The sequence below is a fragment of the Tachysurus fulvidraco genome, chromosome 2, assembly GCF_022655615.1.
Source record: "Tachysurus fulvidraco isolate hzauxx_2018 chromosome 2, HZAU_PFXX_2.0, whole genome shotgun sequence".
NCBI lineage: Eukaryota > Metazoa > Chordata > Actinopteri > Siluriformes > Bagridae > Tachysurus > Tachysurus fulvidraco.
Window position 1 is genome coordinate 11,424,902 of NC_062519.1, and position 15,030 is coordinate 11,439,931.

Sequence of the window (15,030 nt, forward strand, 5' to 3'; positions counted from 1 at the left end):
GATTTGCAAAGCATTTGCAATCTGACATTGAGGAACATTATATTATATTATACCATCTTTTTATGTACTCTTTCACAGAATGGAGAGCCATTGCCCATCTTTACTTCTAAAAGACCCTTCCTCTCTAAGACATTCCTTTTATAGCTAATAATGTTACAGACCTGTTAACTAGATGTTGTCCCAGATGAACCTTTTCAAAATGTCTTGCTTATTCATCTATTTATCGCCCCCTTACCAATGTTTTGAGACCTATAACAGGCACAAATTTGAAATTAGCTGATTTAGTGGATAAAAGTATAAAACTGTAAAGTGTAAACATTTGTGTTATATGTTCTGTTGGGAATAAAAGTTTGGCTCATGTGATTTGAAAGTCTTTTCATTTTCATTTTATTCAAATTAAAAATAAACATCCCAACTTCGGGTTGTAAAGACATGTGCAAAGCAGCTTGCAAGAGTGTTCACCAGCATTTTTAACCTCTCAATGAAATGTGCTACTATTCCCACATGCCTTAAATACCATCACTCCAGTGCCTAAAAAGTTATCTGTAAAGTGTCTAAATTACTTCCTTACAATGGCACCTATCGCCATGAAGGGTTTTGAAGCTGGTGCCTGGGAATATCAAAACAGTCATCCCGGCAGTCATGGACAAACATCAGTTTGCATACAGAGTGAACCACTCTACACAGCCTTGATATGCCTGGAGAAGCCCAACAGCTATGTGGGGATGCTCTTTTTGGATATCAGGACTGTCTTAAATACAGTCACCCCATGTAAGCTGGGCAACAAACTGCACACGGGCTTAGGCTACAAAGCACAGAAAAAAAACAACAACAACGAGACCCTTCTTCCTCAGGAAGTTGAAGAAGGCACAGCTCCCACAGGAACTGATAGGATCCTCACTAACTCTCTTACTGTATGGTTTGCCAGCTGCACAGTTATGAAGTGCAGGGACCAGCAGCAGGTAAAATCTACCCAGTGTATCATTGGGCTAGAACTACCAAAGCTAGACTAGATATAGGCCAACAGACTGAGGAAGAAGGCCAGCAGCTTTAGCAAGGATAAGACTCATCCAGCCAATTCACTGATTGAAAAGCTTCTATGTGGAAAAGGTTACAGGGCAATAAGGCCCAACTCCAAAGGTGAAGACAGTTTCTTTCCTAGAGCTGTGGTCTCCATTATGCCACTTATTCCTGCCCTCTCCACCCCCATCTCTGCTCAGGTAGACAAATACCCTCCTGTCCCCCTCCATCATAATCCCCAGAACTGTGAACACACACATGCAAGGCTACAGTGTGGGAATGTACAAATGCACAAGGACACAATTGCACATTACTTATCATTACTTCTTAATATTCTTAATTTAATTTTTCATAACATTTTTATATTCTTATTCTATGTTTATATACCTATTTTATATGTTTATTCTGTCTAGGAATGTAGCCATACATAGTTTCATTTTACTAGAGTATAGTAAAAATAAAGTTTGATTCAGATTTTGAAAAAGTAAGAAAAAAATACCTTGACTCCAGTCTACGGGGTTTGCTCGATGTGTGTTTGCCTCCACGACAGAGGAGAGCTCGTTGACAATAAGTTTAAAAATCTTCACTAGCAAGGGAATGTTAGTCCACCGCTCTGGGTCTGAAATGTGATGTGCAGGGTATTCAGAATTTCAAATTCATATTAAAACCACATTTTTTAACAGTAATGTCTGTACTTACTTTTTGCAGATTTAGATCGTGTGCGAATGGCTTCATCAGGATTAAAGATTTCCTCCCCTTTGACTACTATATCTTGCAGGCACTTGTCATTGGAGTTAATGCCATGCTGAAGGAGTTTGCACAAAGCTATAGCACTACAAGTAGAGAAAATATGGTTTCAGAGCATTGATTAACTTTCCAATTTATGCATATGATAAACAGATGATCGGGAAAATAGCAAACCCAAACCTGACTTTGCCTTCATACTGCCCATAGAAAAGATGCTGGCGGCTCATCCATTCAATCATGACAAACTCTAGAGCTGGCTTTCCTGTTGGCCCTGGCAGACTGGAAAGAAACTCCAACAGAGGTTCTAGTTGTGAATGGACCAGGTGGGCAAACACCATGATCAGAGACTACAGACAGAAGATGATGAATCAGACCAACAGAGTGTTGAGTTTATCATTAAAAATAAATAAATAAAATAAATAAATAAGGCTTTTATCTGCGAAGTAAAAAGGTTTGAATATTTTCTTTTAGTCAAATGTTGGTTAGTGATTTTTGTAGTGAGCTGTCAAACTGTCCTACATGTATTGATTAAGTACCCCATCAGTTCTAAATGACAAATCCATTTATATAGATATATTTATTATATAGGTTGTTTTGTTCCTAATTAAACAACTTGTAAAAATTATTATTCCAGTCCTAATGCAGTTTTGTCTTTAATTTTTTAACAATTTTATTTGAACTTACCTGCATGACGCTGAGAGTCTCAGCTTGCTGCATTTTACTAAGTATGGCACGCAACATTTGGTCCAGTTGGTCCCCCAGCTGTGTACCAGCACAAGCAATCAAGGTAGAAACCAAGCGACCAACAAAGGTGGCAGTGAACTCAGACATTCGTGGATCCAGGAGCTGACTGACTACCTGCATGACGTACCACAAGCCACTGTGTCCCTGCTCATCCTGCCACTGGCCCACCTGCTCCAAAGCCACTGAGACATAAGCCCGCAAACACTCCCCACCATTCTAGAAGAGTAAATGGCAATGTCAAAAGTAGGCTTTGGATAATATAAAACTTTGCTCATAGTTTCAGACCTTTCATAAAAAAATGTACTACATGATACAAGTGTAAAAAGTGTAATTAAAAGACATCACAAAAGAAGAGCAATATGAATGTTTACCATGATTAATAATGACAATAAAAGCAAAGAAAATGCTCCGGGTGTGTGTTCACTACTGTGTGTGTGCACTTTGGATGGGTTAAATGCAGAGAACAAATTCTGAGCATGGGTCAACATACTTAGCCGTATGTCACATCACATCACATCATCCCATCAAAAAAACACTGCATCTGGATCAGGGTGTCTTGAATCTGTGCAGGCTACAATGAAATCTCAAGAATATTCAGGCATTCTGGAGTGAAATATGCTGCCCAGTGTCAGAAAGCCTTCTCCCAGTCACAGGTCATGGGTCCTCTAACAGAATAATCACCCGAAACACAGCTAAAAACACCCAAGAATGGCCAAAAACAAAGTATTTGACTATTCTGATGTGGCCTTCTATGAGCCCTGATCTAAAACCTTTGAAACATGCCGTCTGGAGAAGTCACTCTTCAAACTTGAGACAGCGTGAGCTCTCATTGAGAGTTATAGAAATTGAAGTGATTGCCTCAAAATGTTGTGCAACAAAATATTAAGTTAAAAGGTACCATATTTTTGGCCAGTTTCATTGTTTTTTTTTTCTGTTGAACCACAATTCAAAAGCAATGTCTGATTTTCATTATTAAATGGCTTAGTGGTTAGCACGTTCGCCTCACACCTCCGGGGGCGGAGTTTGCATGTTCTTCCATGCCGCGGGGGGTTCCTCCGGTTTCTTTCCCCCGGTCCAAAGACATGCATTTTGGCTGATTGGCATCTCTGGAAAATTGTCCGTAGCGTGTGTGCCCTGTGATGGGTTGGCACTCCGTCCAGGGTGTATCCTGCCTCGATGCCCGATGACACCCGAGAAGTTCGGATAAGTGGTAGAAAATGAGTGAGTTTCAAATTATTTCAGTGACCATTGTAGGTTTTTCTTTCTTTAATGGAAGAGTACCAAAAATATGCCCATGTGTGTAGCATAAAGCACTGACAACCACAAATTCGGTGCAATCACATTTTCCCCCATTCTGATGTTTACAGGGAGGACCTGATCAATAGCCTGAAGAGAGCTGGGACCACAGTCTCAATGGTTACCATTAGTAACACACTACACCATCATGGATTAAAATCCTGTAGCGTGCGCAATGTTCCTTTGCTCAAGCCAGCACATGTCCAGGTCCGTCTGAAGTTTGCCAAAGACCATCTGGATGATCAAGAGAAGGCATGGAAGAAGGTCATGTGGTCAGATGAGACCAAAATAGAACTTTAACCCAACTGTGAAACATGGGGGTGGAAACATTATGCTTTGGGAGTGCTTTTCTGGAATGGGGACAGGACGACTGCACCGTATTGAGGGGAGTATGGAGTATGTATCATGAGATTTTGTGCAACAACCTCCTTCATTGAACTGCATTGAAGATGGGTTGTGGCTGGGTCTTCCGGCATGAAAATGACCCCAAACACACAACCAGAGCAACTAAGGAGTGGTGCCGTAAGAAGCATTTCAAGGTTGGAGTGGCCTAACCAGTCTCCAGACCTGAACCAAATAGAAAATCTATGGAGGGAGCTGAAACTCTGTGTTGCCCAGCGACAGCCCCAAAACCTGAAAGATCTGGAGAAGACTTGTATGGAGGAGTGGGAAAACAATCCCTGCTGCAGTGTGTGAAACCTGTTCAGGAACTACAGGAAATGTCTGATCTCTGTAATTGTAAACAAAGGTTTCTGTACCAAATATTAACTTCTATTTTTCTATTGCATCAAATACAGTATTTTCCGCACTATAAGGCGCACCGGATTATAAGGCACAGTCTCAATTACGGGTCTATTTCTGTACTTAACCCATACATAAGGCGCACTGTATTATAAGCGCACCGTATTATAAGGCGCATGCTAAAACATACGGTCTACAAAAAAGGTAACAGAAGCAAAACAGCGAGTTTAGTTGAACTTTATTCTACTGTTTAACAATACACACACATTATTTTTTAAACAATCTTCTCCCACAAATCCATCAAAGTCCTCATCTACTGTGTTTTCTTAACTTGGCGCAGTACATTTTCTTGATGTTGAATTCTTTCAGCTGCTCTATTCCCATTTACAACCGTGTAACTGATAGTCTGTAGTTTGAACTGTGCCTCGTAAGCATCTGATTTTTATTGGTGGATGGCAAACCAACTTAAAGTGCATTTACCGCCACCTACTGGACTGGAGCGTGGAGCGCAAAATGGTTGGGAAGAAACAAATGTTTTGCAACATACCGGTAGTATACCTACCGGAGGCGTGGCGGAGGTAAGCGCAAGTACTGTACGTATTGTGTAATGTTCTCTGATTGGTTTATCGCTGCCAGTGTACGTAGTGTATGTATTACATCCCTGTGTCAGCGGGAAACGGTCCGACAGTCAATCAAGCGGAGCGCTTACCAAAGTAACAACATTTTTACAGATTTTTGGAACTCAGTGGACACATAAGGCGCACCGGATTATTAGGCGCACGGCCGATTTTTGAGAAAATTTAAGGCTTTTAGGTGCGCCTTATAGTGCGGAAAATACTGTATTTATTTCATGCAATAAAATGGAAATTAATTATTTAAAAATCATACAATGTGATTTTCTGGATGTTTTTTAGATTCTGTCTCTCACAGTTGACACAAACCAAACTTTATGTTATAATGGCTTATTCTACTGAATTGTTCTAAAGTGTAAACAGTTATCCCTTGCCTAATAGCTGGGGCCTACTGCACCTCTCTTCTGAGGACTGATTCATAGCATCTGTCCAATAATATCAAATAATAATAATAATCTTGCACATTTGTATATCTATGGTCATTTTTAAAATAGAATAAAAAAAATATTTCTGATTCACACTTATTATGATCCAATTGTTCTCTATTTAATCATGTTTATTCTTGCATCACCCTTCTGCAAACGTGTTTTGCTTCTGAATTGGCATTATTTTTGACTGTGGTCTTAACAGATAGCATTCACCATAAATCTTGTACACGGAGTGGCCAAAAAGGGCAGATATCTCAGAACTAGGGAAAATGAATTGCAGTTGTATTAAAAAAATTGACAAAAATAATGAGTAGCTACTCAATTTGTTTAGATGCATTTGAGCATATTTCTTTATCGTGACATTTTCACTCCATCCAGTTGACTATCAGTTTAAGCAAATAATGTTAGCTAAAGAGCTTCTTATCCAGATTTTCCTTAAAAGATCCAGGACTTACGATCTCTCACCTTCATACAGCACCATGAAACACACTAAAGTCGCATATAGTTTCCTACAGTATTGTCTTCTCATTCCCAAAATGTCCCAAAAATTCTGACAAAAATAAAAAGTAGCAGCTTGTGAATAAAAAGGCAGCTTCAGCCTAATCATCTAGCTATTTAATTGGATAAATACACATACGAAAAGAAATGTTATCTACAAACAATTAAGGTAGCTATCCTTATAGTGGGACTATAATACAAATACCATGCTGCTGAGCACTTAGTGCCATTTGTTGTGCCATGTCAGAGACAGCACCAACTTTAATGGGGTAGGGGTGACCATCTTTCAGAGCACTTCCCAGATTTAAAGTAAACGCGCTTCCTGTTTAAGACTGCCAGCCCGATTTTTGCACGTTTGTGTAGAAACTGTTGTGTGTCAACTATGCCATAGCCAAAGTCACCAAGATCACACTTAAAGCTCTTAAATTGTATGCATCATACATTGTGTTGCTGACAAACAATTGGCTGATTGAAAAAGATGCACAGATAAATAGGTGTTCCTAATTAAGTACATCAGTGAATGTATAATATGGGCTATGAAGGCAATTAATATATTCCCTAATATTGGTCATGGGTTCAACAATACATTTTCTTTGTTTATATTCTGTCTACTATTGGATATGCTGTGTAAACCCAAATAAAACCTATGTTAAATGTTGTTATGGGGAAAAAGAAAGGACATCCTTCATAAATATAGAACGGAATAGGTATAGTTTTTTTCAGTCCAAATGTAATATCACATTTGTAAGGATACAGGCTGGTGGAGCCATTTGATAATATTGTAATTCATATAATGAATTATTATTACGTCTATCAAATATATTGGATATCCTTTCAAGAATGTCTTGTTAATACAGCTGGTTACCTGCATTGTTGCATTGTCATCAGCACTAAGGGTACACTGGGCCACAGCAGGAAAAGCCTGGCACACAAGCATCTCAGACAGAGGTGGCTTAGTGTTCCGAACGACTGTGGTGAGGATATCAATTGCTGTCTGTTCAAGCAGTAATAAGTGATTAAATTTAACAACATTGTGAAAATTAAGCAAAATAAACAATAGGAAAAAAGGTTCCATACAGCACAAAGGCCTGAGGGAATCTTATCAGGTGGTGCCTGCATGATGCTGACAAGTGTGGGGATGAGGCGCAGTTGCATAGGACCCTGGCAGAGTTCGATCTGAGCCAGCTCCTTAAAAATATCCTGAGCCAAGGATGCCACGACAGGATCTAACACAATAATGACAAAAAAAATGCTCATTGTAATATATATTCCATACAGACAAGTGCTTGTGGAAAAACAAAGGAAATGAAGAAAAAAAGATGTACCATTGCTGTATTTGAGAAAGATGGCAATAGTGAGAGGGCAGATCTTGCTCTCAGCACTAGTGGTAAAATCTGGGTCCACGGTGCATACAATACAAAGTGTTTCCATGACCAATGTAAGGACCTCTGAACTGAACTGAGTAGCCAGTTGCACTAGACCTTCCAAAATACTAGGCAGGTATGGCTGCAAAACATGCGTGCTGTCTGACAATTTCAGCTGGTCACAATACCTGTAGTAGAGGGGGGGAAAAAAAAATATCCGTCTATACATTATTGACTATTGGTAGACTATCTATCTATAGTATCTATCCCATCTATATATGTATGTATATGTACGTGTGTGTATGTATGTATGCATACACACACACGCACACATATATATACATATACGTGCGTGTGTATATACGTGTAAAATATATATATTATATATATATATATATATATATATATATATATATATATATATATATATATATATTATATATATATATATATATATGCACATGTATATAATATGTATACACACACACACACTCATACAATCATGTGAAAAAATTAGGACACTCCGTGGAAGCCTTATTTATTTATGTATTTATTTATTATTAATTTTTAAATATTTAAACATATGGGAATTAGATTTTTTAACAGTACTAAAATATTCAAGTAATATATCAGCCATTTTTTAAATGTTTAAACATTTATTTGCATGTAAAATAGATAAAATTACCTAAAGGTGTATCACATCAGGTGCAAATTATTATAACATTGTTACAGAGCATTTTTAAGAAGGCTTGCCTTATATAAACCTCAAGCATTTAGTTAGGTTTACTCTCAATTGTTGAATTGAGAGGTATCCTATGAAGAGATCCAAAGAGATCTCAAAAAGAAAATGGTTGATGCTTCTGAATCTGGTATGATAAAATCTCAAAAGAATTTATCAGCCATTCTACTGTCCGTAAAACCATTTACAAGTGGAGAACATTTAAAAAAAAAAAAAAAACTGCCAAAAATGGCCAGGTCAGTTAATCCAAGCAATTTTACAATAAGAGCAGACCACAAGATACTTAAACAAGCCTCCAAAACCAGAAAATATAACAATTATCATGGAGATACAGTGCCTTGCGAAAGTATTCGGCCCCCTTGAACTTTGCGACCTTTTGCCACATTTCAGGCTTCAAAAATAAAGATACAAAACTGTAATTTTTTGTGAATAATCAACAACAAGTGGGACACAATCATGAAGTGGAATGAAATTTATAGGATATTTCTAACTTTAACAAATCAAAAACTGAAAAATTGGGCATGCAAAATTATTGGGCCCCTTTACTTTCAGTGCAGCAAAATCTCTCCAGAAGTTGAGTGAGGATCTCTGAATGATCCAATGTTGACCTAAATGACTAATGATGATAAATAGAATCCACCTGTGTGTAATCAAGTCTCCGTATAAATGCACCTGCACTGTGATAGTCTCAGAGGTCCGTTTAATGCGCAGAGAGCATCATGAAGAACAAGGAACACACCAGGCAGGTCCGAGATACTGTTGTGGAGAGGTTTAAAGCCGGATTTGGATACAAAAAGATTTCCCAAGCTTTAAACATCCCAAGGAGCACTGTGCAAGGGATAATATTGAAATGGAAGGAGCATCAGACCACTGCAAATCTACCAAGACCTGGCCGTCCCTCTAAACTTTCAGCTCATACAAGGAGAAGACTGATCAGAGATGCAGCCAAGAGACCCATGATCACTCTGAAGAAAGCCATTTCGTTTAAAGTTTGCCACAAGCCACCTGGGAGACACACCAAACATGTGGAAGAAGGTGCTCTGGTCAGATGTAACCAAAATTGAACTTTTTTGGCAACAATGCAAAACGTTATGTTTGGCATAAAAGCAACACAGCTCATCACCCTGAACACACAATCCCCACTGTCAAACATGGTGGTGGCAGCATCATGGTTTGGGCCTGCTTTTCTTCAGCAGGGACAGGGAAGATGGTTAAAATTGATGGGAAGATGGATGGAGCCAAATATAGGACCATTCTGGAAGAAAACCTGATGGAGTCTGCAAAAGACCTGAGATTAGGACAGAGATTTGTCTTCCAACAAGACAATGATCCAAAATATAAAGCAAAATCTACAATGGAATGGTTCAAAAATAAACATATCCAGGTGTTAGAATGGCCAAGTCAAAGTCCAGACCTAAACTCAATTGAGAATCTGTGGAAAGATCTGAAAACTGCTGTTCACAAACGCTCTCCATACAACCTCACTGAGCTCGAGCTGTTCTGCAAGGAGGAATTGGCAAAAATTTCAGTCTCTCGATGTGCAAAACTGATAGACATACCCCAAGCGACTTACAGCTGTAATCGCAGCAAAAGCTGGCGCTACAAAGTATTAACTTAAGGGGGCCGAATAATTTTGCACGCCCAATTTTTCAGTTTTTGATTTGTTAAAAAAGTTTGAAATATCCAACAAATTTCGTTCCACTTCATGATTGTGTCCCACTTGTTGTTGATTCTTCACAAAAAATTACAGTTTCATATCATTATGTTTGAAGCCTGAAATGTGGCAAAAGGTCGCAAAGTTCAAGGGGGCCGAATACTTTCGCAAGGCACTGTAAGCAAGGAGGAAACTTTGGTCTCTGTATTATTTGGAAGACGTCATTCCTTCCCTCATGTTTTTCTTAGACAGCAAAGGGCAAGACATCTAGAATAATTTGGACAGGTGAGTCAAAGTTTAAATTATTTGGACACCATAACGGAGGGTATGTATAAAGTAAACCAAAAACAGCTGCGGGTTTCCCCACAGCGTTTTTCAGTTAAGGCGGCCCGCCTAAGCTCAGAAGCCCTACCGCCTTAACTAGGTCGTCCAAAAAAATTTATTTTCTGCACAAACGGCCGTCAAGTGCATATCGAAGAATAGCGCAGACGGGCTTCACACCGCGAGCGCGCACACGTGCCATACAGCCGAAATGAGAGAAAGACGTGGTCTGTCACTGTCTAGAGGATAACTAGCCAGTTGATAAAACGCATGTCTGCAAAATTTTGAATGTTGTTTTGCACTCTTATTTATTATTATGTTATTTAAATTTTATATTTAGTGTTAAATAAATAATTGTTAAATGTAGTACAGAGTCTGTAGTCTATCTCACAAAGAAGTGCCCCCCTGCCGCTAGCCCCGCCCACTCGCCGAACCCTAACGCCTTAACTAACAAATTTTGTGCAAGAAACCCTGCAACTGTAGTGGAAATTTTACATATCATGAGTGCTTATATGTGCATTCATAGAAAATTCTGTGTGTTAGACTAGGGAGAGAGAACAGGAGGATCATGTTCCTGCCATAAACATTCCATGTGCTAAAAGGATGGGAACTTTAGGGGAGTGTGTGTGTGCATGTGCTTGATAAGATCTGACCTTGCTGAGGTGACTGGGAGGTCACAAACACACACAAACATACCAAGCCACACAAGTACACACCTATGCCCCTTTTCCATCAAGGCAGTTTGAGTGCTGATTCGGAGCCAGAGCCTAATTTAAAATTCTTTTTCGACACCCAAAGCACCGGCTCTGAACCAGGAAAAGTGGTTCTTATGTAGCACCAAAACTTTGCTGGTCTAGACTCAAGAACTGCTTGCGTCAGGGCCTGGGGGCGGGGCTGGGATACTGTTAGTGCCTTTGATAATGTACTTTAAGTATACCCATGTTTAATCCACTTTTACTTTACCGCAATATGATCAATTATCAGCACACATGATAGTAGGTAGCTATATGCTAAGGCTACCTTTTTTTCCTGTGTTAAAATAATGCTATTTACTTGCCATTATTCTCAATTGCAACCTCTGTTTATACAAATTACATCGAGCTGCACGTACACGTTGGATTCGCCACGTTTGGATGCCAAAGTCATGAGCATGAGCATTAACAGTAAAGCAACATCCGCCATTGTTGATGTTGTGTTTGCTGCTGCGGCGCTAACGTTGCTGGGAAAGATGACACGTATACAGTGACGTAAGACTTGAAACTCTGATGGCACTCTAGACCATGGAAAGGCAAACCAGTTCTTAAGAAGGCTTTGAACCAGCACAAGCACTTCTGGTGGAAAAGGGGCACTAGGGTACAAAAATGAGGGCTGAAACACTCGACTTTGCTCTTCACTGTATAGACTTGGCACTCTACACTGCATGGAAAATGCCTATTTCTGCAGCAAAATAAAATGATTTTGTTGCTTTTACCACTACCTCTGAGTTTTTTGGGGTTTTTTTTCATGTAGATCAAAACTACCAACACACAGCATTTCAGAAAAAGAGCCTCATACCAACTGTGAAACATGGAGGAGAAAGTGTTATGGATTGGGGACATTTTGCTGTAGCAGGACCTGGCCAGCTCACCATCATAAAATCCACTATGAATTCTACATTGTATTAGAAGCTGCTTGAGGACCGTACAAGCCATCGGTTAAAAAAGTTAAGCCGAAGTGGAACTGGACCTTGCAACACGGCAGTAAATCCACCAAGGACTGGCTAAACAGTAAAAAAAAAATAAATAAAAATAAATAAATAAATAAATGGAGAATACTGTAATGGCTAAGTCAAAGCCCATATTAATAAATTCAATTCAGATACTGTGAGGTAATTTATAATGGACTGTGTATGCAAGAAACCCCTCAAACATCACATCTGAGAGAATTCTGCATTGAGGAGTGGGGGGAACTGTGTGTCCTAACTTTTCCTTCAGTTGAAATACTAATTTCTTTTGAATTCAAAAGAAGAAATCAAGGTAAAATGCTCAATTTTTTTGTTTACATGTAATTACATGTAATTATTATCTAAACAAAATCAGAAATTGACATGTTTACATGTCATCATAATGAACTCAATATTTAATGGGGTGTCCTAATTTTTTCACATGTATGTATTTTTTTACAAACACAAACTTTCATGCAAATTACAATGTCGTGGAAAAGTTCATTTATCTCAGTAATTCAAAAATCGAAACTTGTGTATTATATAATACAAAACACACAGACTGAAGTAGTTTAAGTCTTTGGTACTTTTAATTGTGATGATTTTGGCTCACTTAAAAACCCACCAATTCAGCATCTCAAAAAATTAAAATATGGTGACATGCCAATCAGCTAATCAACTCAAAACACCTACAAATGTTTCCCGAGTCATCAAAATGGTCTCGCAATTTGGTTCACTATGCTACACAACCATGGGGAAGACTGATCTAACAGTTGTCCAGAAGACATCACTGACACCCTTCACAAGGAGGGTAAGCCACAAACATTTATTGCCAAAGAAGCTGGATGTTCACAGAGTGCTGTATCCAAGCATGTTAACAGAAAGTTGAGTGGAAGAAAAAAGTGTGGAAGAAAAATATGCACAACCAACTGAGAGAACCGCAGCCTTGAGAGTCGGGCTGAGAACATCCTGTTTAGCCCAGATTCATCCAGCAGTTCTCTTAGTTTTGGTCCTCTAACATCTCTGCCCCTACCGTGCGTAACCTGGATGTTATCTTTGACAAGAGTATGCACTTTGATAAGCAGATCAGTGCAGTAGTGAAGGTGAGCTTTTACCAGCTAAGACTACTCATCAAGGTAAAATCATTTTTGTCCCAAGCTGACCTTGAAAAAGCTATACATGCCTTCATCAGCTCAAGGATTGACTACTTTAATGCTCTCTACACTGGACTTAATCAATCACTTCTCAATCGGCTTCAAATGGTACAAAACGCGGCAGCATGTCTTCTCTCCAACACCTCTAAACGCTCACACATCACCCCTGTCCTCCACTCGCTTCACTGGCTTCCAGTGCGGTTTAGGGTGGAGAATAAGGTCCTTCTCTTTGTGTTTTCATAAAATTCTGTGCACTCTCTTCTCCAAACGTACCTTTGCTCATTCCAGGCAAAAAGTTATATTTTAAACTCATCGGTCCACAGAACTTGTTTCCAAAATGCATCAGGCTTGTCTATATGTTCATTTGCAAACTTCAAACGCTGATTTTTGTGGTGAGGACGTAGAAGAGTTTTTCTTCTCATGACTCTTCCATGAAGACCATATTTGTGCAAGTATCTCTTTACCACAACCACAACTCCAGTGTCTGCCAGATCTTTCTGGAGAGATCGTGCAGTCAAACGTGGGTTTTGACCTGCTTTTCTCACAATTCTGTGAGCTGTTCTGTCTGATATTTTTCTTGGTCTTCCAGATCTTGCTTTAACTTCCAATGTTCCTGATGACTGCCATTACTTAATTACATTCCAAACAGAGAATACGAAGGGCGTCAACTATTTTCAGTTTCAGTTTTCTAGACAACTGCTTAGAAGAACCCATGCTGCTGATTGTTGGGGCAAGGTCAGATGAGTCTGGGCATTTAAAACCTTTGAGATTGACATCACCTGGTCTTTCCAGAAGATGATTGAGAACAATCCATGACACTGTAAGGTCTCAGCTTTCCAAAGGGGGCGGTGCATGCTAAAAAGTCTGCAGGGTGCCCAAACTTTTGCAGATGCCATTTTTTTTTGTTTTCTGTTATTTTGAAAGTGTAAATGATGGAAATAAAATCTGACTCTTTTTTTTTGAAAAATTATAAGAATGTTTGATGCCTTTTGGAGATTTTTCCATCTTTTCTAGGCTTCTTTATGCAAATTAATACAATTTTTTACCTGGGGTGCCCAAACTTTCAAGCCCCACTGTATATAAATACATATAAAAACAAATAAATACTCACCCCCAAATGGCACGAACAGCAGAGATGCGAACTGATGGCGGTTGGGTCTCATGCAGGCCACTTACTGTCGCCTGCAGGAACTGCTGAATGAGCTCTGGGGACATGGCAGAGGTAAAGCGACTGGCTGCCCATAGAGCCCGGCCCAGCAGAAATGGAGAGGCTGCTGAGGCAAGATACATTTTCAAATAACAAGACACATTTTTATGAGTTAATGAAACTTTAACAGCAAGGATATGGATGTAGTCTATTTGTAAACAGGCAAAATGATTGCGATTTACTTGCTAGATTGAGATCAGAAAGTATCACATTGGCAAGAAAGCCATGCATGTCAAACTGTATTCGACCACTCTTAAAATTCTCTGTGATGATGGTTTTGACCGAGCCCAAAGCCAGCATGCAGGCTTCATGGATTTTCCACCTGCACAACAAAATAAAAACATAGGAAACTTGCAGTTACACCTATTAAAAATAACTGCAATGACTATTTACCATGATAAATGCAATAACTGGTGTGTCACAAAATGCTTGTTAAGGTGGCTAATTCTGCTTTAAAACCAAAACAGGGTTTCACCATGTATTATTTAACATAATTCTGTGCTTATGTAGACCATAAAGCAGTTTTAAAGCAGTTGACTAGGAAAAGCAGCCCATTTAACACTGCAGGGGGTTCCCAAATTATTGGTATGTCACCCAGCATTGGGATGCTTGATTTACAAACGGTGGTATGGGAGAAATTTCCTCTTTTGTTGTATTCATTTATTTTACAATTTAATGCAAGAGAAATTGTTTTATGAAGGCTTCAGTTTTCTTATATTTTGGAATGTAATAGGCATAGAGTTTTTTCACCATTCTGATACACTGCACTGGAGTTGTTCAGGT

At 39.0% G+C, this 15,030-nt stretch overlaps 1 protein-coding gene across 9 annotated transcripts in view; it reads right to left on the reverse strand.

Moving 5' to 3' along the window:
• The window catches only part of ipo9 (importin 9), a 64,208-nt gene that overhangs the window by 25,672 nt on the left and 23,506 nt on the right, over positions 1 to 15,030 (reverse strand). For 3 of the 9 annotated variants that reach the window (XM_027146227.2, XM_047805304.1, XM_047805303.1), the window contains 9 exons: positions 14,430 to 14,569; positions 14,152 to 14,314; positions 7,432 to 7,658; positions 7,184 to 7,332; positions 6,972 to 7,100; positions 2,452 to 2,727; positions 1,948 to 2,114; positions 1,720 to 1,853; positions 1,520 to 1,639 (listed from right to left, as the gene is read on the reverse strand). In XM_027146227.2, coding sequence (XP_027002028.1) covers positions 1,520 to 1,639; positions 1,720 to 1,853; positions 1,948 to 2,114; positions 2,452 to 2,727; positions 6,972 to 7,100; positions 7,184 to 7,332; positions 7,432 to 7,658; positions 14,152 to 14,314; positions 14,430 to 14,569 — 1,505 coding nt within the window. Of the gene's footprint in view, positions 1 to 161; positions 250 to 371; positions 1,265 to 1,519; positions 1,640 to 1,715; positions 1,854 to 1,947; positions 2,115 to 2,451; positions 2,728 to 6,971; positions 7,101 to 7,183; positions 7,333 to 7,431; positions 7,659 to 14,151; positions 14,315 to 14,429; positions 14,570 to 15,030 lie in introns of those variants that run through there. The other 6 variants (XR_007138911.1, XR_007138909.1, XR_007138910.1 and 3 more) reach the window with 5 other exon arrangements.